Source organism: Nansenia antarctica (assembly GCF_963989245.1).
Source record: "Nansenia antarctica genome assembly, chromosome: 5".
NCBI lineage: Eukaryota > Metazoa > Chordata > Actinopteri > Argentiniformes > Microstomatidae > Nansenia > Nansenia antarctica.
This window is the reverse complement of record NC_137690.1, coordinates 74976818-75001838: the sequence shown is the minus strand read 5'-3', so window position 1 is coordinate 75001838 and position 25021 is coordinate 74976818. Positions and strand designations below refer to the sequence as shown.

The 25021-nt window shown below is 45.6% G+C and overlaps 1 protein-coding gene across 1 annotated transcript in view; it reads right to left on the bottom strand.

Moving 5' to 3' along the window:
- The window catches only part of LOC308158383 (transient receptor potential cation channel subfamily M member 1-like), a gene marked incomplete at both ends in the record, with an annotated part of 85418 nt that overhangs the window by 13623 nt on the left and 46774 nt on the right, over positions 1 to 25021 (bottom strand). Inside the window, 10 exons of the mRNA XM_080531971.1 lie at positions 15426 to 15631; positions 16466 to 16610; positions 16919 to 16939; positions 19173 to 19347; positions 19872 to 20123; positions 20521 to 20649; positions 21256 to 21387; positions 22272 to 22397; positions 23294 to 23522; positions 24312 to 24607. Of these exons, the coding sequence (XP_080388097.1) occupies positions 15426 to 15631; positions 16466 to 16610; positions 16919 to 16939; positions 19173 to 19347; positions 19872 to 20123; positions 20521 to 20649; positions 21256 to 21387; positions 22272 to 22397; positions 23294 to 23522; positions 24312 to 24607 (1711 nt within the window). The remainder of the gene's footprint in view (positions 1 to 15425; positions 15632 to 16465; positions 16611 to 16918; positions 16940 to 19172; positions 19348 to 19871; positions 20124 to 20520; positions 20650 to 21255; positions 21388 to 22271; positions 22398 to 23293; positions 23523 to 24311; positions 24608 to 25021) is intronic.

The following is a 25021-nucleotide window of genomic DNA, read 5'->3' as shown; positions in this document are numbered from 1 at the left end:
CCCTTTCTTTTTCCTTTTCAACTGGCTCAGGTATATCATCCTCCACCTCACCACTGTTGTCATCCACTGTCTGGCTGTTTACCTTATTTATCACATTCGGCTCTTTCTCTACTATTCCGCTGTCACTTGCTGTCACCTTTTCCTTGTCTCTTTTCCTTTTCCGACGTGGGGGCACGAGGGGTGCCGAACCACCTTTGTTCTCCCCCGTCACGTTACCACTGTCTGCACCCGCACTGCCCTCACCACTGGCCGAGGGGGGGGCGCTCCCCCCTCCCTCTCCTACACCCTCACTACCCTCACCACCGGCCGAGGGGGGGGCACCCCCCCCTCCCTCTCCAACACCATCGGTGCCCGCAGCTCTACTCTGCCCCACTCCTCCATCCTCTTTGTTCTCCCCCGTCACGTTACCACTGTCTGCACCCGCACTGCCCTCACCACTGGCCGAGGGGGGGGCGCTCCCCCCTCCCTCTCCTACACCCTCACTACCCTCACCACCGGCCGAGGGGGGGGCACCCCCCCCTCCCTCTCCAACACCATCGGTGCCCGCAGCTCTACTCTGCCCCACTCCTCCATCCTCCGCACCTGCACCACCCCCTCCCTCTCCCGCACTACCCTCACCACCGGCCGAGGGGGGGGCACCCCCCCCTCCCTCTCCTGCACCCTCGGTGCCCGCAGCTCTACTCTGCCCCCCCTGTTCCTCCGCCCCTGCGCCGCTCCCAGCTCTGCGCCCTTGGGACTGTGCGTCTCCCGTCTCTCTTTGCGGACAGTCTCGGATCACATGCCCCTCCCCTCCGCACTTAAAACACTTAGAATTTCCAGAGTTCACAAAAACCACGTAATCAAATTCATCCACTCTCAATTTGAATACCAAATTAAGCTCTTCTCTGCTGTTCTTGAGAACCATTATTACCTGTCGTCTATGTGAGACAACATGTTTCAATAGCGGAGATTTACATCCCGATGACACTTTCCTTATAGGGGAAATGATCCTCCCATGTCGTTCTAATTGACTTATCAATAGATAGTCGCTTATGAACGGTGGAATGTTAGATATGGTGATCTTTTTACCTGGTGTGGAGAGAGGCGTCACGTTAACGAACACACCGTCAATACTTACACCGGATTCAATAACGGTATTAACTTTCTCCATACAGTCCAGAAAAATCACAACTCCACCGTTCATTCTAGCAGCAGATTTAACACTGTTGTGTCCAACAACCTCAGCTACAGCTAAACTACAATCCTCTACGGACACATTAGAAGCAGATATTCTAATTCCATGCTTTCTACCAAGTTGAGAAAACTCCATACTGGCGTCTTACGCCAGCCAGCAGCACGCGCTGGCCGACTGCCAAACAAAACTCCCCGCTCCAACACCCACCAAACCTCAACTAACAACACTAAACAAACGACAAACAAAACGTACATATACTAGACACACAGATAGTGTAGTGTATTTTCATATGACGTAGCCATGGCAACCCAACGGCCACGTAGTGAAAGCAACATAGTAGGAGACTCTGTTTGACTCCCTCTTTACTCATCCAGGGCTTGCTTGAGGGCAGAAACATATTTGTCATTTATCTGATTCGTTCCCCTATTCACTAGATAACCGTCCGTTTGTGTTGTTTCTGTTAGGAGAGATAGGGAGAGACACACGGTGGCCTTTTGACAATGCATGTGCAGAGGATGGAATGTCATCATGGGAGGATAATTGCATTGGGGCCCGAGTCAGCAAGACGGCCATAACATAGGTTACATTGGAATTGTATTAGACCATAGGGTGAGTTGCATTATAATAAGACAATGACATCCTATTTGCAGGACGGAGAATGGCCTCACCTACTCACTGGTATGCTTTGTATTCAACCAAATTAAAGTAACGTGGACTCTGTTTAGTTGGCTCAGCGAAATAATAGTGACAGGGTATAAAGTCCGCTACGCAGATGGACTCTGCCTCTTTATTTTTCTTCACATCCATCCTGTGACCGATTCGGACCATCAGCTCCATTGAGGGGCCATGCTGTGTAACCTGCTTTTTTGAATAAACAAGTCTTAAATTTGCTCAAGAATTCTTCTTCATTTTTAGTAGTAACAGATACCAATATATACGAAATAATGGCGAGACTAGCCCACGAGTAAATATATATAGCTTAAAGTAATTATAGTGACCGTCAATTTTTGCATCTCTTCAACTTCTTCTCTCAGCGCCTGGAGGTAAGTAGCCAATTCCCCCCCTTTCTCTGCTCCCCCTTTCTCTGCTCTCTTTCTCTCTCTCTCTAACTGTCCCTCTCTCTCTCTGTCAGACTTCCAGCTTTGATGTAATTAAATGGTCTTAAAGCTGTAAACAAAAGAATTTAGATTTGTGTTGAGTATCTGTTAGAAATATAAGATAATTACAATTGGATTGAATTTAAAGAGCCGGATTTAGAAATCTGTAATTGTACATAAATGTGTAATTGTACGATATTGTAGAAGTATCGTGTGTATTGTGGAGCAAAGGATGAATTGCTTCAGTGCGCGTTTTGCGAATGCGCTGTCAGTAGAGTACTAAAGGAAGACGAACTTTAGTAAGTGTCTATATGAAAAGTGTAGGCTTGTCGACAGGAAATTAACGGAAGACGTTTTGTTAATGGGTCGGCAATATTGATATCTTGTGATAAATCAGAAGAGAGTCTGATAATTGTGTTATTGTAATTGTACGATACTTTATCGTGTGTGTGGTATAACAGGATTGTTATGAGTGTAAAGGAATCTGAATTCCTAGTTTGAAAGAGCATAGTCCGTGTTTGTGAGAAGACAAGAGGACCATTGTCAGCTAATTACTTTAGTGCCGTCGAGCCTTATGCCTGCAAGCGCTCAAGGCGTTCAAGTACAGAGGCTGTGGAAAAAAGGCATTAGAAAATGTTAGAATGAGATTGGTTTGGTGAATAATAAGCATTCCTTTAGAAAGGAACCTGAATTACATTACTTATTTCTTGCAGATAAAATTGGATTCATTTCGCATGGGTTGTGTCGTATTCTAAAAGATAAGGAAAGTGAATTGACCAGTGGGATAGAGTGGTTTGGAGAAATTTCATTGACAGGTCTGGGGAAGGAACTTGCTGCCATCTAGTGGACAGATTGTAATAGTCCAATGGTAACGTTTTCTTTCACAGGATTACATCAATGAAGTGTTAATGACTAAGTCTAATTAATTATGCATTCCTTTCAAATAACAAGTCGATTTCTTTACAGATTGTAATTAATAATTAATCATTTTATTCCTTCCAAAATAAATCGATTTCTTTACAGGTTGTTGTCACTATTCGTATTTTACATCTTTTTATTTCAAGTTAAGTTCTTTTTCACAGCTTTTGATTAAAGAAGAGCAGAACAGTTTATATCTGAGGATTGAGCAATCAAGGGTTTTGTGAATCAGAAAGCGTGACCTGCCTTTGTAATTTGATAAATTGTGTTGAACAGCCTTTGTAGTTTAATAATTAAAGTTGACCTGAACTATAATTAGTATTGACTGAGCAATTAAGTGATACACATTCATACACAATAAGGGAAAAACATTTAGATTAAAACTAAACTAAATTTGGATTGAATTGAATTGAAATTAAATTGAATTTAAATTTGAATTGAATGATTATTTAGTTATGATTATTAATAATTAATTAATATTAATTAATAGTGATAATTGATTGTTAGTGATTAATTAGTTATGATTATTTAAATAATTTAAATAAAATTGAATTAAAATTTTAATTAAATTTAAATTAAAACACACACACATAGATTACATTTAAGTCAATAATACACAATACCACTGAAACAATCCGTTGTTCTGAATTGTAATGTTCTGTGTAGACAGTTGACGCAGTTAAAAGTTGGACTAGCATCTGTTTAGCAGATACGGCAACAGAAGGTGGGTTGTAAGAAAAGTACACCTTATAGCATATTTTCAGCATATTAAGCAGTATAAATATTTCAGACATGGGAGCCAAACCCAGTAACATTGTGAGGGCTGTTAATACAGACAAGGGAATATTAGCAAATTCATCCCCTGTGGCTATAGTGGAAAAAATGAATCCTCTTGTTAAGGAGATTAGCAAAATGTCAACGAAATGGAATATTCGTTGGGCAGACATTGAACAACCATGGCCAGAAGAGGGCACCTTTGACTTACAATTAATTGCAACATTGGAGATACTTATCAATGCACATAAGGCGCATCAAAAAGGAAAGATTAGATCAGAGAAACGCAGGTTAGAGTTAGCTATTTTAGACCTCTTCAAGGTAGAGGGGCAGAAAGTAGCATTAGCTTGGAATGAGAAAACAGCTCACATGGATCCAGAAAAAAGAGATGAATTGGCCAAAGCAATGGAAGAGAAAGTGAACATTCCATTCTCACACACAGCTCCAATCTCCAGTCCTCCTCCCTATGCCAAGATACTGGAGGACAATTCTCAGCGGATCTACCCTCAGGTCCCCGTCCTAAGTACGAACGGAGCCTTCACTATCAAAGATGGGGGTGATAATGTACTAGAGAGGGGAAGAGCGAAAGTGACCGTGGATTTCGAACCAGAGAACAAGACAGATGACAGTGAAGATGGCAGTGGAGGTGAAGGCGAATGTTCCGGTGCTGACAGCAATGCACAGGGAGGTTACAGTGCTCAGATCAGAAAACTAATAGCCAGGGCCGAAAAACAGGGAAGGACAAGACGCTATAAAAAGGGAAAAGAAGAAAGTGGTTCTGAAGATGAGCAGGAGTCTCTGAAGATAGAGAAGAAGAAAGAGAGCTTAAAGCAAAAGAAGAGGATGTCGGAGGAAGAGGAGGAAGAAAGGGTGAAAAAGGATAAGGAGGAGTTAAGAAAGAGGGCAAGAAAACTCCAGAGAAGCCTAAGAGAGGAGGAAAGTTGTATACGACAGATAGAGGAACTGGAAGAACAGATAGCTCAAGTGACATCATTTCATACATCCCAGCCGAACCTCTCAAGAGAATATCGTCAAGTGTCATCACATCATACATCCCAGCCGAACCTCCCAAGGTCTACAGCGACACCAAGGTGGGACGAAAGAACGGAGCCACTAGTAAGCAATTATGGCCTTAGACCAAGAGGGAAGGCATCGGAGGAAGAGGAAATTCAGGGGATCTTCCCGGTGCTGTTTCGAGATAACAAGATAGAATATCGTCCTTGGGGTCATACAGATCTGTCTGAAGTGATCGAAAAACTCCCAGTCCTAGAAGATGGGGGTCACCCTTGGACTAACGAGATGGACGTGAGACTGACAGGGACGCAGGCCGCGATGGGAGACCTGAAAAGACTCTTAGCCTTTATTACAGGATTGGACACCATGCAGGAAATATTGACGAAGGCAGGACTTCATAAATATATCGGTACATCAGTTTATGACCCAGAGCTCTTCGCAGCAAACAGAGGCAGGCTGTGGAAGGCAATCAGAGAGACATACCCTACTCACATTCACCCAGACAATATCATTGTGATGCCACTGGGAGAAGATGAGAATCCCAGAGGTTATGTAGCCCGTGTGCACTCTCAATGGAGAAGTGTGACAGGGAAGGATGCCGAAGATAACCCGTTAGAAAAAGCCATAATCAGGGAAAAGATTCAACAAGGTCTCCCTACCCCAGTTAAGAACAAGTTAGCAGAAGTGGTGGGGCTACGACACATGAACAAGGCTGTTTATATAGACAACGTAGCACACCAAGTAGAATTATTTAGAAAGAAGATTCAGATACAGAAGGCACAAGACGAAGACTCACTCAGAAAACTAACTCAAGTACAATTGACTGAAGGCAAGAAAACCAGAGAGAGAGTGCAGACCATAGCCCTACAGGTCCCATCTCAGCCACAGCAACTGCAAACTGTCCCTCCCCAGTCATACCCACAGGGGCCACAAGGGGGGTATCCATACCCACAGGGGCCACCAGGGGTGCAAGTGGTTCCGTACCAGCCATACAACCAGCCTGGCCAAGGACCACCACAAGAGGGATGGACCGCAGCCGGGAAGAAGATGTTAGGACCATGTTTCCAATGCGGCCAGGATGGACACTTAGCCCGTACCTGCTGGAAGAAGAACCAGGGGGGCGCAGGGGGGAAACAAAAAGGAAGATATAGGCCCCCTGCTACACCGGCTCCAGGAGTGGTGAACCCCTACGGAGGCCCAGCAGCTGGGCTATAGGGGTGCCCAGAAGATCCGAGAAGGGGGTGCCAGCTGGTGGTGACGAACAGGCCTGAAGATGAACCTACCATATGGGTGTCGGTCAACCAACGTCCATTAGAATTGATGGTGGACAGTGGAGCAGCCTACACCTGTCTGAAGCCTGAAGATGCCACGCACCTTCCTATGTCTGGGAAATATGTGAAGACAATCGGATTCGAGGGAATTAAACAGCTGATCCCTACTACTGAGCTTGTAAGCTTAGAGTACAAAGGACAGAGAGCAGATCTGTCAATACTTGTATCAGAACACACGCCAATAGGGCTACTAGGGAGAGATGCACTATGCCAATTGAACTGTACAGTGAAATGCACACCTGACGGCTGTCGGGTGACAGTGCCACAAGAGAACAGACAGCTGTCTGTCATGATGGACAACAACGCATCTATGGTGTATTGGGTGGGAGGGCTTAGCCCAGACCTAATGGAACCAGCAAGGATGTGGGACAATTATATCCTGGCACACATGTCAGAGGCCAGAAGGCCTACTGATCCATTGCATTGTACACTCCAGTATTTTAGAGAAGTTGCAGATGCAAACCCAGATGAGTGGCTGAAGCATCAGCCAAAACAGGTACAGCTTAGTACAAGTTGTATAATCCTAGGCCCTCAGGGAGTGGCTATGAAGATAAACAGTGACACTTATCTAGATCAGGAGCATAAGATTGAGGGTAGCATCCCTCATGTGACACTTATGATATCTGAACACTATAAACAGAAGCATTTAGGGGCAATGATGGCAGACTCAGAAAAAGCCAGATTTGTAACGACAAAAGAAAACCCTGCTATCTGGAGGAGCATTGATGGACAGTTCACAAAACTAATGATCTCTGCTCAAGGAATAGGACATCCGCAGACTGTGAAGCTAATGAACCAGCTAATCCTTCCTGTACAACCTGAAAAAGACCTCAGAGAAGAAATGATACAGAATGTGCCAGCAGACCTGTGGGCAAAGAACAGTACAGACATTGGATTTGTGAAATCAGCTCGTCCATTGAGAGTTGAACTCATACCGGGTGCAAAACCCCCTTGGAAAAACCAATACCCATTGAAGCAGGAAGCAATTGATGGAATTGAGCCACAGATCAAAGGATTGTTAGAGGCAGGAGTCTTGAAGATAACTCAATATCCGTTAAGTAACACACCTCTTCTGCCAGTAACGAAACCTGATGGTTCATATCGTCTGGTACATGACCTACGGGCTGTGAATGAGGTAGTTGTCAGCTATCCAGCCGAAGTTCCTGATCCTCATGTGCTGTTGACTCAGATTCCATCTACAGCCAAAGTATTTACAGTGATTGATTTATGCGGGGCTTTCTTTTCTATACCTCTTAGTGTAGAAAGTCAAGGGTTATTTGGGTTTACCTACAAAGGTCAACATTATCAATATACCAGAATGCCACAAGGGTACAAACACAGTCCTCATGTTTTTAATCAGGTCTTGAAGGAGGACTTAGACGGGTTAGGGCAGACGATAAGTAGTACTGCCATTCAGTACATGGATGACATACTCCTTTGTGCCCCAGATGAAGAAACATGTCACAGGGATTCCGTTAAACTGTTAAAGGTTTTGGCGGAGAAGGGACACAAGGTGTCTAAAAAGAAGCTACAGTATTGCCAGGAAAAGGTAACTTACTTAGGACAATCTATTACACAGGGACATCGCAGTGTCACTAACGAACACTTGGAAGCTATTCAGAAGGCTCCAAAACCACGAACGGTTAGGGAAATGATGATGTTTTTGGGCATTACTGGGTATAGTTCAGCATGGGTGGAGGATTACACTAGACTGGTCGCTCCATTGAGGGGGATGATTAAGGAAACAGGTAGTGATAAACTCCAATGTTGCATTACTTGGACAAGGGAAGCTGATTTGGCGTTTGAGACAATTAAACACAAATTACAAGTAGCGCCAGCTTTAGCGCTTCCAGATTATTCCAAAGAATTTGGATTGTATGTTTCTTCTTCAGCCAAAGGGAAGTATGCCTGCGCTGTTCTTACGCAACCAACAGGCATTGGACCTAGTCCACAGCCCATAGCCTATTACTCTGTCGCATATTCAGAGGTAGAAATGGGTTTCGCGCCATGCTACAGAGCAATGGCCGGGGCATATCTTATGTACGAGAAGGCAACAACCTTAACAATGGGGTACCCAATTACCATTCTCTGCCACCACAGTCTAAGGAATCTTTTGAATCAAGGCAAGTATACTTTGACGATGCCTAGGATTAGGAATTATTACAGGATGTTGGAAAGAGAAGATGTAACATTACTAAGATGTAACACACTTAACCCAGCAGAGACCTTGCCAACCCCAGAAGATGGGGAACCACACGATTGTGTGAAGGAAGCTATGAGGTACTCTAAGCTTAGAGCAGATCTACTAGCTTTGCCTTTAAAGGAAGCTGACGTTGAGTATTGGACTGATGGATCTTGTTACCGGGTAGGAGAAAGTTTACGTGCTGGGTATGCCATAGTCCGATCCCAAAATTCAGGGTTCATTGTGGAACAAGCCGAGGCTGTTCCTCAGCCTTGTTCAGCTCAATTGGCTGAGTTAATTGCCCTCACAGAAGCATGCAACTTGGGAACCGGACGAAGAGTGACAGTGTACACCGACTCTGCCTACGCCCATAATGTGTGTCATCTACATGGAGCTGTATGGAAGGGACGGGGTTTTAAGAAAACTGATGGTTCGCCTATTCAGCACCACGCTCAAATCATGAAGCTGTTACAAGCCATGATGAAACCAAGGGAATTAGCCATAGTGAAGTGTGCCGCACACAGATCTGACTCATCACATGTCACACAAGGTAACAGGGCTGCAGATGATGCAGCCAAAGCCATTACAGGAGCAGACAAAGCAGGTAAAGTTCTGCTGGTCACACATGAAACACAGTTACAGGGCATGGTCACGCTTGAGGATTTGTTGATGTTACAGAGTGGGGCAAATGCGCTAGACAAAAACCTATGGTTAACAAGGGGGGCTAGTCAGGATGACACAGGTCTATGGAGAAATCATGAGGGACTGGTTGTGGCACCCCCAGATTTATTAGGCATGCTGATACAGGAAGCCCATGGATTAGCACATGTGGCCAGGGGGGAGGTAAGACGCAAGATCACCAAGGAATATGGTTTTTGGGCTCCATATTTATTGGAACAAATAGACCATATCCTTGGTCAATGTGTGGTCTGTTTGAAAAACAATATCAGACCTGGAATACCAGTGGGAACTGGGCATATCCCTACCCCAAACGGGCCAATGAAACATTTGGTGATTGACTATGTGGACATGATTCGTCCTGTTGCAGGATACAGGTACATGTTAGTTGTAGTGGACAGGTTCAGCAGATGGGTAGAAGCATGCCCCACTCGAAAAAAGGATGCTCAGTCTGTAGCAAAGTTCCTATGCAGGGAATTCATACCTAGGTTTGGAATTCCAGATAGGATAGCGTCAGACAATGGTAAGGAATTTGTGGATAAGACGGTAAAGCTTATACTACAAAAGTTGGGAATCAAGCAGAGATTTGGGTGTATTTACTCACCTCAAAGCCAGGGGATGGTAGAGAGGATGAACGGGGTCCTTAAGAACCGTCTTTCTAAGGTCTGTCAGCATACAGGTCTTAATTGGGTGGAAGGACTCCCTCTTGCATTGATGGCCTGTCGTTCCAGTGAGATTCGAGGGCTGCACTTGACTCCCCATGAACTGGCTATGGGGAGAATAATGACAGCTCCCTGTGCACGAACCAGTGGGAAAGGGCCAAGTTTGGCTCTCTTGGAGAGTGACATGAAAGCCTATGTACAGTACATGACTAACCGGCAAAAGAGTATCTCTTCTTATGTGCTCCACAAACAGGAACGTGAAGAGGAGGTGAACGCACAGGAGAGGAAGGACGCGTTGCAACCGGGTGACAAAGTATACGTGAAGGTCTACAGACGGAAGTGGCATGAGGCTCGACGGGAAGGACCATACGAGGTCGTTCGGTGCACTGGGACTGCCATCCAAATCAAGGGGTCCCCCACCTGGTATCACGTTCATCACTGCATCAAGGCACCCAATGAGGACGATGAGGGAGAGCCTCAGCAGGATGGTGAGGAGACCCCTGGGGACGAGGAAGTCCACAGCTTGGACATCCAGGCTGACGAAGATGTTGGTGAGTATCTGCGCCGTGATGCAGATGATGAGGGGGGCCTCGTCCCAGACCCTGTCCAGCCCAGAGACGAGTGGGCCAAGGGAGATCGTGAAGGATCCAGTGACTGCGACACCCCTCTTGGGGGTTCTACCAAGCCTGGTGTTGCCCCTGTTGTCACCCCTTCCGACCCTGACAATGCTCCAGACGGAGATGTCAGCAACCCGGGCGGCTGCCCGGACCAAGGTACCATTGAGAGACACAGACCTGTCAGTGATACACCCCAACCAGACAGATCCCGTGATACACCGAGGCCAATTAGGAGGAAACTCAAGCCATGCCGTTTCAGAGACTAATATACCCCTTAGTGTTCCTACCCCATTGACTTCCTTGGACAATGCTACACTTCACTCACACACTGTTATGCCTGGACGTCAGAAAAGATTTATCACATTAGGTAGAGCTTTTATTTGCCCACATTCACGTTGTACTGTTGATGATTGTTTGATCTATGCCTCGACTGAAGCGGCTGAGTGGTACTTACTGGATGCCAAATATATTACACTTACACAACAGTTAATGTCAACACTTGTGACATTAACTAATGTTGACAATGAGGTGAACTCGTATTGGTGTGCTAGACGTAATATCGGTGAACAGGTGTTTGACAAATCCAACAATTTCAAGGACAAAGTTTGTAGTAACATTCCTGACTTTCCACACGACTTTTTGGTGGACTGTAGGGAATTTGTGCATGAATATATTTTTCCAGTTGAGTTACCAGGAAAGGTTAAAAATGTTGCTGTAAAGGCTTCTACGAAGGCGATTGTAGTCGCTACTGACGATTATTTGTTGTATGATTCTAATCACCTGGGGACACGGTCCCACCCTAATTCTGCCACTAGTATCATGAAAGATTTTGCTTCAAAAATGAATTATTCTGATTGCTGGATTTGTCAACAGGTCCCTGTAAGTACATCTGCTCCTATGTTTTTCCCCATACCGTTAACTAAAGCAGAATGGTTTCATTATAATTGGCAGGGTTTAGCCCAATTTGTTTTACAGGGCAAGAACCAGAGCTCTTCTTGTCAGCCCAGCACGATTCTGGTTCCTTTAAATTCTTCCTATGCAGGTGTGGATATTGGTGTGTTGGAACGTCTGACAGCAGCAGTTAACGAACACCATAGGCCTAGCGGTGTGGGGAAGGTTATTATTGATAGGCTTACACATTTGTCACAACCAACAGGTCCGAAGAAGATATATATTATCCAAGCTATGTTCGTTCAATTGAATGGTACTGCATTGAGTCCTCATCTGTTATGTTCTGGGAGTGTGACTTCTACACGGTGGAGAGGTTCAGTTGTTATTTCTGGATTGAAATGTAAAGTTGTTGATTGTGCTATGGTGCCTCAAATGAAATTACATGATACCAATACTACCAGACGGCAGAAAGGCACCACGCAGCTTAAGGTCATGCCTCTCGTAAATATTACAACCTGTATTGACATACAATCTCGGCCCAAGGGCAGCGCGCTTCGTCAGCTAGGGGCCGCGTCTTGTATAGGTGGTGTCATTTTCCCGTATCCTGGTACGGAGCTTCAACTCCCGGAGGGTGTGTTTCTTGTGTGTGATAATAATGCATTCTCTAAGCTTCCTGCTTTGAGTGAGGGACTTTGTTATTTAGCTCATCTGATACCTTTGATTAGGAAAGTTACTCGGGAAGAGATGTCTGTACTTCACAAACAAGCAACCCATCGTAGTCGTAGGGCGTTATCTACCGCTCAGAAGTTTTTTGGCCTAATATTCCCAAGTTATGGTGTCTACAACTCTCAGACTGAATTAAGTGCCCTATCATCCGTTCTTGAAAAACACATTAATGCTTCGGATGCTGTAGTATCTGCCCTGGCTACTGAATTGACTGAAACTAAGAATGTAGCTCTCCAAAATAGAATGGCTTTGGACATTATTTTGGCCAGTCAGGGTGGTACTTGTGCTTTGATAGGCGGTGAATGTTGCAGTTATATTTCGGATTCTGGTAACGCTCTGTATGATTTCCATGAATCTAACAAGAAGGGTATAGAGGATTTACGTAAAGAACACGGTTGGAATACATTGGATTTCTTTGATTCTGCTTTTTCAGGTATTGGTAATATGATCAGGTCCGTCGCTATTATTCTTGTTGTCATTATCATCTGTATTATGTTACTTGGTATTTTAATCAAATGTTTTGGAAAGTGTATTTCTGATGTTCCGGTTAATGCTTTAATGATGGCCGACATAGCTGATGAGCAAAAGCTGGATTCTGCTTTGCTTTCTGATTTTGTTTCCTCTTTTGATGATTTGTTTATTAAGTGATGTTTTGTGATTGTTTGCTTCGGTTCCTGTTTGTTTCTTTCTATATCATGTGATTGATGTCGGTTGTGAAGTGATGTAATGGTTACGCGACAATGGAAGCTCCTGACTATGAAAGTGTTATCAATCTGAGACAGCGGTAAAGGCTGTTCTCCAACTGGGGCCATGTGCTAGCAACCTCTGACCCTGCCGCTTCGGACGAGGGAAACATCGGTCGTTGGAAATTTCTGTATCTCAGTTTTTGTATTATGCATGATGAACTGAGTGATGTGTTGATGTGTTGATGTGTTGATGTGTTGATGTGTTGATGTGTTGATGTAGTTTCTCTGTCTGTCGTTTAGTTTCGGAACACACTCTGCGTGTTCCGAGGGGGGCTGTGTAGTGTATTTTCATATGACGTAGCCATGGCAACCCAACGGCCACGTAGTGAAAGCAACATAGTAGGAGACTCTGTTTGACTCCCTCTTTACTCATCCAGGGCTTGCTTGAGGGCAGAAACATATTTGTCATTTATCTGATTCGTTCCCCTATTCACTAGATAACCGTCCGTTTGTGTTGTTTCTGTTAGGAGAGATAGGGAGAGACACACGGTGGCCTTTTGACAATGCATGTGCAGAGGATGGAATGTCATCATGGGAGGATAATTGCATTGGGGCCCGAGTCAGCAAGACGGCCATAACATAGGTTACATTGGAATTGTATTAGACCATAGGGTGAGTTGCATTATAATAAGACAATGACATCCTATTTGCAGGACGGAGAATGGCCTCACCTACTCACTGGTATGCTTTGTATTCAACCAAATTAAAGTAACGTGGACTCTGTTTAGTTGGCTCAGCGAAATAATAGTGACAGGGTATAAAGTCCGCTACGCAGATGGACTCTGCCTCTTTATTTTTCTTCACATCCATCCTGTGACCGATTCGGACCATCAGCTCCATTGAGGGGCCATGCTGTGTAACCTGCTTTTTTGAATAAACAAGTCTTAAATTTGCTCAAGAATTCTTCTTCATTTTTAGTAGTAACAGATACCAATATATACGAAAATAGAAAGATAGAAATAACTTTCAGAAAGTTTTAACTCACGCAAACCGCTCAGTCAAAACCGCTCGCTCACTCACCTCGCTCAAACACACGCATGCGCACAGAGAGAGAGAGAGAGAGAGAGAGAGAGAGAGAACCAGCTCTGTCAGAGAGAGAGAGAGAGAACCAGCTCTGTCAGAGAGAGAGAGAGAGAGAGAGAGAACCAGCTCTGTCAGAGAGAGAGAGAGAGAACCAGCTCTGTCAGAGAGAGAGAGAGAGAACCAGCTCTGTCAGAGAGAGAGAGAGAGAACCAGCTCTGTCAGAGAGAGAGAGAGAACCAGCTCTGTCAGAGAGAGAGAGAGAGAGAGAGAACCAGCTCTGTCAGAGAGAGAGAGAGAGAACCAGCTCTGTCAGAGAGAGAGAGAGAGAGAGAGAGAGAACCAGCTCTGTCAGAGAGAGAGAGAGAGAGAGAGAACCAGCTCTGTCAGAGAGAGAGAGAGAGAGAGAGAACCAGCTCTGTCAGAGAGAGAGAGAATGAGAGAAAGAGAGAGAGAGAGAACGAGAGAGAGACAGAGAGAGAACGAGAGAGAGAAAGAGAGAAAGATAGTGAGAAAGAGTAAGAGAGAGAGAGTGAGAAGAGTAAGAGAGAGTGAGAGAGTGAGAGAGAGAGTGAGAAAGAAAGAGTAAGAGAAAGAGAGAGTGAGAGAGAGAGGGAGTGAGTGAGAGAAAGAGTGAGACAGAGAGACAGAGAACTCTCTCTCTTTCTCTCTCTCTCTATATATATATACAGTATATATATATATATATATATATATTCATATACTCACGTAGGCCTCTGTTGCTGTCGTAGACAGACATATATATATATATATTGTAGATAAGGTATAAGGTAGACAGACATATATATATATATATATATATATATATATATATATATAAGGTAGACAGGTATATAAGGTATAAGGTACACAGAAGCAGCACTCACGTAGGCCTCTGTTCCTGTCGTAGACAGACATATATATATACATATATATATATATATATATATATATATACAGGTGCAACTCAAAACATTTGAATATTGTGCAAAAGTCCATTCATTTCAGTAATTCAACTTAAAGTGTTAAACTTAAATATTATATAGACTCATTGCATTGTACATATGCATGATTATACTTTTCAGAGGGCTGACATTTCTGTATTTAAAATCCTTTTCTTATTGATTTCATGTAATATTAAACATTTCTGAGATATTTAATTTGGGGTTTTCATAAGCTGTAAGCCATAATCACCAAATTTATAACAAATAAAGGCTTTAAATATCTCGCTTTGCATGTAATGAGTCAATATATAGTTGACTATCTGTGCAGTATAGTACAGTGGATTGTGTACATAGCCTTTATTGATGTAAACCAGCTCCTTACCTTCTTGTGATTTTATGCATTTATGCTTTTTCTAAAAATAAATAAATAAATCCCTTTCCTAACACCAGGGGAGCCACCCCTCCTAAATTTCGTTGTTTGGTACCTGTACTGTAGCAATGACAAATAAAGTCCATTCCATTCCATATAATATCTAAGTTTAACCCTAATTACTGAAATAAATTAACTTTAGCACGATATTCAATTTTTTTGAGTTGCACCTGTATATGGTAGATAAGGTATAAGGTATATATATAAGAAGCAGCACTCACGTAGGCCTCTGTTGCGGTCGTCCTGCTCCCCCTCCCCCCGGGCCTTCTTGCAGCGGCAGCAGATGCGCCTCAGGACGATGTAGATGTGGCTGAAGATGATGAGGGGTGGCGGGAGGACGGGCCGGTCGTGGAAGGTCATGATCAGCTGGTAGCGCTGGAACTTCCACACCTGGTTGGAGATGGACTTGATCTCACAGAACGTGTTGCTGTGGAGACGAGACGAGGAGACACAGCACATGAAGTCATTAACACTAGAACACTACATGTGGTACACAGAGAAAACCAGCGTCAGAGGACCTGAGAGCTCTATTCGGTTGTTAAGTCTGACGTCAAACGTGACGTTTAGCAATTCCCGGGTCCAAAGCAGAAATTCCCTGCACCAGAGTACCAGTGTACTACAGCGGTAGAATGACAGTTCAATCGTTTTTTAGACTCGGATCTATTCATACAACAAGGGACACAGCACTTTCCTGTTTTTCCCATATTGTCAGGGTCTTTGAGCCTCGGAAAAGCGCTATACAAATATAATGAATTATTATTATTACTGCGGCATTTCGAAGAGAGCGCCTCAGCCTACTTTGGACCCGGAAACACGTCACGACTTAACAACCGAATTGGGCTGATATGCTAGCAAAAGGTCTTTCAGATATTCTGGTCCTATGCCAGTGAGAGCTTTATAAACAAGCAGAAGGATCTTGAAATCTATTCTGAAAGCCAGTATAGAGTCTCTAAAATATGAGTTATATGAGCTTGTCTTGAAGACAGGACAGCTCGTCTTGGATGATGGATGGATGGATGGATGGATGGATGAATGGATTAATGGATGGATGGATGGATGGATGGATGGACGGACGGACGGACGGATGGAGGGATGGATGGATGGATGGATGAATGGATTAATGGATGGATGGATGGATGGATGGATGGATGGATGGATGGATGGATGGACGGATGGATGGAGGGATGGATGGATGGATGGATGGATGGAAAGATGGACGGACGGACGGACGGACGGATGGATGGATGGATGGATGCCTCACTTGAAGACAGCGATGAGCAGGTTGACCAGCAGGATGTTGGCCACCAGCAGATAGCAGGCCATGATGGCGGGGGTCAGCCAGGCGCCAGGGATGCAGGGGGGAAGCTTCTTACCGTCCTCGTCATACAGGTTGTCACCACAGGGGGCTTCAGAGAGCAGGGTTAATACACCACCATAGAGATACACACTTCTGAGTGGGGCAGTCCCACTCATATTTATTCATTTTATTTGACAGATACAGTGAAGATTTAGAGAGGAAGGATGGGTGAGAGAGAGAGAGAGAGAGAGAGGAGGGATGACATGCAGGATATGTCACAAATGTGATTAATTAGAATTAGCTGACCCAAATAAATTTCCATGAATGACAGAAAATATGATTTTATTTTTATATTTATCTTGTACACATCTAAAGTAAGTGTTTATGTATAAGGGCATTGTACTGTAGGATACTTACGGTTGATTTCCATTGCATAGACTACCAGTCAACGAAGCAGGGAGAGTGAACAGATATGAGAACAGACAAGAGAAAGAGGAAATAGAGAGAAATACAGCAACATCAATCAAACAATTCTCAGTAAACCCGTAAACCCATCCCTCGTAAGCCCAGAGGATGACTGGTGTCTGTGTAAACCCATCCCTCGTAAGCCCAGAGGATGACTGGTGTCTGTGTACTTTAGTCTAAAAAGAAGAAGAAGAAGAAGAAGAAGAAAAAGAAGAAGAAGAAGAAAAAGAAGAAGAAGAAGGAGGAGGAGGAAGGGGAGGAGGAGAAGAAGAAGAAGAAGAAGAAGGAGGAGGGGGAGGAGGGGGAGGAGGAGGAGGAGGAAGAGGAGGGGGAGGAGGAGAAGAAGAAGAAGAAGAAGAAGAAAAAGAAAAGAAGAAGAAGAAGAAGAAGATCAGGATTCCATCCATTGTTGGGCTCAGTGGTTAAATTGATTATTTTGTGTTTGTGTTTGTGTGTGTGTGTGTGTGTGTGTGTGTGTGTGTGTGTGTGTGTGTCTGTGTTTGTGTTTGTGTTTGTGTTTGTGTTCACCTCCAAATCCAGGTTAATCCTGTTTGGAGAGAGTCCCGGTCAACCTGGTGTGTGTTGCATTTTAAAACGATTGCTTGAACTGTAATGTGATTATTATGATGTCATACTGTCTTCCTCTGGGCAGGGGACAACAACAACAACACAACTGGTGACCTCAGAATGACACGGTTCAGTTTGTATTATGACATCACGTGAGTTTAGAATGATAAGGCTCTATCTCCGTTTAGAATGATAAGGTTCTATCTCCGTTTAGAATGATAAGGTTCTATCTCCGTTTAGAATGATAAGGTTCTATCTCCGTTTAGAATGATAAGGTTCTATCTCCGTTTAGGGCAGTTCAGAGATATTGAGCGTCAACGTTTTTACATTCCATTATGTTTTGTGAGATGGAACCTTTGTATTTTATTAATTACTAAGAAAAGAAATGTCAACATTTTAAAAATAACACCACACAGGCATTAATAAACACCTAATGGATCAGATTATGTAAAAAAAACTCAATTTTGACCAAAGATTGAGATAGAACCTTATAATTCTAACGTCACAAACTCAGTGATGGTATTTCTAGCAGGCAGATGATCGTCATAAAAAGAGAAGCAATACATTCTATTGTCCATCAGTCAAAAACACTTTTGTTAATGTGGTAAGTCATGATGGTGGTTTAATCATTAGCATACTGTTTCTATACACACACATAGTATATATATGTATTGAGGTCTCTTCTTTGTATGGGTAAAAAGACACTGAGCTTTGAGTGAATGCCAGACACACACACACACACACACACACACACACACACACACACGCACGGACGCACAGACACAGACACACAGACACACAGATAGGATTGACAATTTCCAGCCTAACCACCACCAGTCTAAAAACCGCTAAATCCACCCAAAACCACCAGCCCCAAAACCTAGATTGTCAGAAAACCACTAATTACTATTGGGCCCATAGGTGCCCATCTCCTGCCCCATAACCTGTATGTCTGTTGCCAATGATCTTTGTCAAATAAAATAAGGGTTGCCCAAAATCCTGCCATTTGGACATTGGATATTTCCCCAGTCCAACACTGCTCTCCACCGAGCCCAAAGGGGGCGAAATGGCGCCCTCTTGTGGTGTATTCTGGTTTCCCTCCTTCAGGGAACACTGGTTGCATAGCAACCTTACCTTCTCGTTCAGTCAGTTCACCAGTGGTCTCTTTTGGTAAACCATGGCAGTTAAGTTTAAAAAAATGTTTTATCCGTTTTCTTTACTCATTACTGATGCTTTATTCATCATTACATCGTTAACCCTCTCCCTCTCCCCTTCCCATGTGTCCCCAGCACTACCTTAATTAGGCCCCTATACTTTCTTCTATTTACCTTTTGTTTCTTTTTATTATTACTACTCGATCTTCTCAGTTTGTAAAGCGTCTTTGAGTGTCTAGAAAAGCACTATATAAGTCTAATGTATTACCGACTGAAAGGGAACAAAAATATTTCACTGGGTGAGACACGTGCCCACGCACACACACACACACACACACACACACACACACACACACACACACACACACACACACACACACACACACACAAAACGACGATCACAGGATAGGAAAGGAAATAGGAATCATGATCATCCGCCCCATGAAACAGGAAACAGGCAATCTTACTATGAACTCTAGTCTTACGGTCTATCGAGTCCGCAAACACCTCCCCGTAGATCATCCAGTAGGGCATGTAGAAGATGTTCCTGGCCAGACGCCACGTGGGCTTCTCGTCGGGGTGCAGGATGGCCTGGCGCGCCACGCCGAAACTCATCAACACCACCAGCATGATCACCACGAAGTACAGCATGTCAATCATCTAGAAAAGAAGTACAGCATGTCAATCATCTAGAAAAGAAGTACAGCATGTCAATCATCTAGAAGACAGGAGAGACACACATGACTAAACCACCCTCTAGACCACCAGGACCAAGCTCTGGACCTGGGGTGATCGGGCCTTTTCAGCCGCAGCCCCGTCCCTCTGAAACGCCCTCCCCAACCACATCAATTCACCACTTCTAGCAGGAGGCGTAATCTAGCTCAGGCCAGGGGCCATTGGCAGTCGTCGTGATAGAAGACCACCAGCAGAGATGGAGGAGCGGAGTGCACGGGCTGAAGTTTGGGCGGTGACCATTGTCTGCAGGTATGCAGGGGCTGTCCCTTTTGCTGCCTGGTAGGCAAGCACCAGGGTCTTGAATCTGATGCGAGCTGCTATCGGGAGCCAGTGAAGGGTGCGAAGGAGGGGGGTGACATGAGAAAATGTATACTCTTCACCGGGTCCTATCTCAGACACACAAAAAACCGTCACGCAAACGAACGATAATAATCGAACGGGAATCTCACCATCTTCCCGATCATCATGACGTACGGCCCCAGGTACTTGTTGACTCCGAAGATGTCCAGCACGCGGATGTACCAGAAGATGATGTCCACGCAGTAGATGACGCGGCCCCAGCCCATGTAGGGCTCGCTCTGTAACCGTAGCAACAGGCCCATCAGGAACACGGAGATGGCCGCCACGTCCGTGATGTTCCAGTACTCCTCCAGCCAAACGTTGATCTTCTGCTTCAGCTTCCCCGGCTCCGACATCAGGATCTGGTGTCAACAACATAGTAGCTAGTGGACAAAAACAAAGGCCATGGTGCTAGACCACTGGACCACTGGACCACCCCAGGCCATGGTGCTAGACCACTGGACCACTGGACCACCCCAGGCCATGGTGCTAGACCACTGGACCACTGGACCACCCCAGGCCATGGTGCTAGACCACTGGACCACCCCAGGCCATGGTGCTAGACCACTGGACCACCATGTACCTGTCTAACTTTCTCCAGTCCCAGGGTGATGATGTCATGTACCTGTCTGACTTTCTCCAGTCCCAGGGTGATGATGTCATGTACCTGTCTGACTTTCTCCAGTCCCAGGGTGATGATGTCATAATGGTGTGTACCTGTCTGACTTTTTCCAGTCCCAGGGTGATGATGTCATGTACCTGTCTGACTTTCTCCAGTCCCAGGGTGATGATGTAGGAGATGACGATCCACTCCTGCAGGGACGGCCAGCGCTCCATCTTCACCAGGATGATGTAGTTGTACAACATCAGGTACCCCAGGTAGGAGATCTGACCAGAGACAGACACATAGTAAATGACATGGGCGTCACACACTGTTGACCAACACATTTGTGACACGTTCTAATGCTTTGGTCCTCATATCGGTCTGATCTGATGTAATGGACTTTTCTTTCGAAAAACAGTGTGCAGGCTAGCTAGCCAGACAGACAGACAGACAGCTAGCCAGTGTGCAGGCTAACTAGCTAGCCAGACAGACAGACAGCTAGCCAGTGTGCAGGCTAACTAGCTAGCCAGACAGACAGACAGCTAGCCAGTGTGCAGGCTAACTAGCTAGCCAGACAGACAGACAGCTAGCCAGTGTGCAGGCTAGCCAGCCAGACAGACAGCTAGCCAGTGTGCAGGCTAACTAGCTAGCCAGACAGACAGACAGCTCTCATCATTAGATGGCGGCTCTACCTCCTGCGCCACAGCCGCACATGTTTCAAGCATGTCTGAGGAAACCGATTACAAGACAGAAGTCACTTCTATACTAGAAGTCTATAGTCTAGAAGTCTATAGTCTAGAAGTCTACAGTCTAGAAGTCTATAGTCTAGAAGTCTATAGTCTAGAAGTCTATAGTCAACACAAGTGTATCAACAGAATAAGTCTACTTGCAGTGTTGAACCAGAACTTGGTGAACGGGGCGTTGTAGAACTCGTAGATCTTCCGTCCAATGGGAATCCTCCGTTGTTTCTTCTGGTGGTCCTCCTCATCGCCCTTCTTAGACACAGCGTCCACGTTACTGTCCTGGAAGCATACAGCAAGCTCACTGGTCAGTTCAGTGTGTGTGTGTGTGTGTGTGCGTGTGTGTGTGTGTGTGTGTGTGTGTGTGTGTGTGTCCACGTAACTGTCCTGGAGGCAGCATGCTCACTGGTCAGTTCAGTGTGTGTGTGCGTGTGTGTGTGTGTGTGTGTGTGTGTCCACGTTACTGTCCTGGAGGCAGCATGGTCACTGGTCAACTCATCATGAGCCTCAACTGTGTGTGTGTGTGTGTGACTGTGTGTGTGTGTATGTGTGTGTGTGTGTGTGTGTGTATGTGTGTGTGTGTGTGTGTGTGTGTGTGTGTATGTGTGTGTGTGTGTGTGTGTGTGTGTGTGTGTGTGTGTGAGTGTGTGTGTGTGTGTGTGTGTGTCCACGTAACTGTCCTGGATGCAGCATGGTCAGCGGTCAGTTCATCATTACCCTCATTATCTGGCCAACTGTGCTTTTGGAGAGGTGTGTGTGTGTGTGTGTGTGTGTGTGTGTGTGTGTTATGTGTATGCTGGTGTGTGTGTGTGTGTGTGTTTGTGTGTGTGTGTGCGTGTTTAGTGTGTGTGTGTGTGTATGTGCATGTTTAGTGAGTGTATGCTAGTGTGTGTGTACAGTATGTGTGTGTGTGTCTGTGTTTAGTGAGTGTATGCTAGTGTGTGTGTACAGTATGTGTGTGTGTGTGTGTCTGTGTTTAGTGAGTGTATGCTTGTGTGTGTACAGTATATATGTGTGTGTGTGTGTGTATGTACAGTATATATGTGTGTGTATGCTTGTGTGTGTGTGTATGCTTGTGTGTTTGTGTGTGTGTGTATGCTTGTGTGTGTGTGTATGCTTGTGTGTGTGTGTGAGTGTGTGTCAGAGGTGTGGTCGTCAGGGGTTACCTTGTTGGACTTGCTGTCGTCCTCCCTCTCCTTGGCCTCCTCGGTGGTCTCTGAGGTGGCCACCTCCTCCCCCAGGCGGAAGTCCATGAGCAGGATGGACGGAGGAAAAACAATCCCAAGAATCACCTGGAGACCAGGGAAACAGGTTGAAAACAACAACAACATAGTAGCTAGTGGACAAATCTATGGACATGGGTGTTGACATCACACACTGTTGACCAACACATTTGTGACACGTTATAATGCTTTGGTCCTCATATCGGGATCTGATGTAATGGACTTTTCTTTCGAAAACAAACAGTGTGCAGGCTAGCTAGCCAGACAGACAGACAGACAGACAGCTAGCCAGTGTGCAGGCTAGCCAGACAGACAGACAGCTAGCCAGTGTCCAGGCTAACTAGCTAGCCAGACAGACAGCTAGCCAGTGTGCAGGCCAGCTAGCCAGCCAGCCAGGCAGACAGACAGACAGCCAGCCAGACAGACAGACAGACAGCTAGCCAGACAGACAGCTAGACAGACAGACAGCTAGCCAGACAGACAGCCAGCCAGCCAGACAGACAGACAGACAGCTAGCCAGTGTGCAGGCCAGCTAGCCAGCCAGCCAGGCAGACAGACAGACAGCCAGCCAGACAGACAGACAGCTAGCCAGACAGACAGCTAGACAGACAGACAGCTAGCCAGACAGACAGCCAGACAGACAGCCAGCCAGACAGACAGCTAGCCAGTGTGCGGGGGGCGTCTCACCACCACCCACCTTGAAGCCGTTGCTCTTCCCCATCCTCAGACAGCCAGACAGACAGACAGATAGACAGACAGCTAGCCAGACAGACACATTGAAGCCGTTGCTCTTCCCCATCCTCAGGCAGCCAGACAGACAGACAGCCAGACAGCCAGACAGACAGACAGCCAGACAGCTAGCCAGACAGACAGACAGCTAGCCAACCTTGAAGCCGTTGCTCTTGCCCATCCTCAGGCAGACAGACAGACAGACAGCTAGCCAGACAGACAGACAGCTAGCCAACCTTGAAGCCGTTGCTCTTGCCCATCCTCAGGCAGCCCATCCACATGTCTGTCAGCAGCATCTGGCTGCAGGTGTGGGCGATGAAGTCCCTGTGCTTGGCCGCCACCGCCAGCTTCAGGCAGGTGGAGTCGCTCCAGTTCGTCAGCTGGTAGGTCAGCAGCTTCATGGCCACCTGCTCGTCACGCTTGTAGGACTGGTCCAGCAGCTCGTAGGCCAGCTGGCCAAACTCCCTGGGGAGGGGAGGGTACGGGGTTAACACGAGCCACGAGGGGTTAGTAAACAACCATGAGAACAGACATGAGTAAAGAAAAGTGTTATATCTTTATCAACATTTCAGGACCCTCCTTTCATGACTTGTCCTAGATATGTGCGTTCTACCACCCAGTATCCTTACATTTTCTAAATCACAGGATCAGGATAAGCTAATATATAAAACAATTTTGCCGTTTTTCTGTGTAGGAAGTAGGCTAATTTACAAGCGGCCAACTAGTGGTCGTTGTGTGTAAATAGCAGCTTGAGCATTGTAAAGAGGGGCGGCTCTTTTAGTCTGTAAAAAAGGCACGGCTGTTCTAGTGAGCTCAACAACCAAAATTTAAATTATAACAACCTAGGTAGAAAGGTAGAAATCGGAGGACGTCACGTAGGCCTATGTCAAGTAAATACCGACACGAGCACACACTGAGGACGCAAGGAGATACACACTAGATAGAACCCAGTAAACAAAGAGTCCAAAAGACGTCCTCAGGGAAGCCGGAATGTGGGTTCAGATGACGTCTTTCTAGGACGTCCAGAGGACGATCTGTAGTCCATAAGACGTCCTAAAGACGTCATCTGGACGTCCTAGAAAGACGTCATCTGGACGTCCTAGAAAGATTTCATCTGAACCCACATTCCGGCTTCCCTGAGGACGTCTTTTGGACTCTTTGTTTACTGGGTAGATAGAGATACACACTAGATAGAAGCGTTTTAAAGGAGATACACACTAGACTAGAAGCATTTTTAAAAAGGGAAAAATTCACTTGGAGTTGTTCTCCAGGTCCTGGAAGATGTCGTCCACCAGGTTGCTCTGCGAGGACTCGTGCGCCATGGCCTTGTACAGCTTACAGGCCACCAGCGCCTTGGCCATGGCCTCCTCGCCCCGCTTCCACAGGAACAGCGCCATCTTCTGGCGCTTCATCAGCACCGCCCACACCATCAGCTCGTGGAAGGGGTACTGGAAGCGGCAGACCTCGGGATCGTCCACGTCGATGTCGATCTCCTCCTCCTTCTTCTTCTTGTTCCTCTTGCCCTTGCCCTTCGGCCGCGGGTCGTCATCCTAGTTAAGTACGGATGAAATGTTCAAATGTCAAGTATGTATCGGAGTGTTAATACTACCAAGTTGACGTTTGTGCATCTGTTAAGGTACATGTGGGAAGACGGTACATGTGGGAAAACTAGGGTTAGGGTTAGGTGCTAGGGTGACTTGGTACATGCTGGCATGTCTAACCCTAACCGTAACCCTAACCGTAACCCTACCCCTAACCTTAACCCTACCCCTAACCCTACGCCTAACCCTAACCGTAGCACCCTAGCACCTAACCCTAACCCTAGTTTTCCCACACGTACCGTGTTCCCACATGTACCGTAACACATACATTCATATTAAAAAAGTTGAACTTTAAGAGGCTGACAGTAGGGGTACACAAAAACACAGAAACAACAAGCAACAGATAACACGAGTACATAGAAC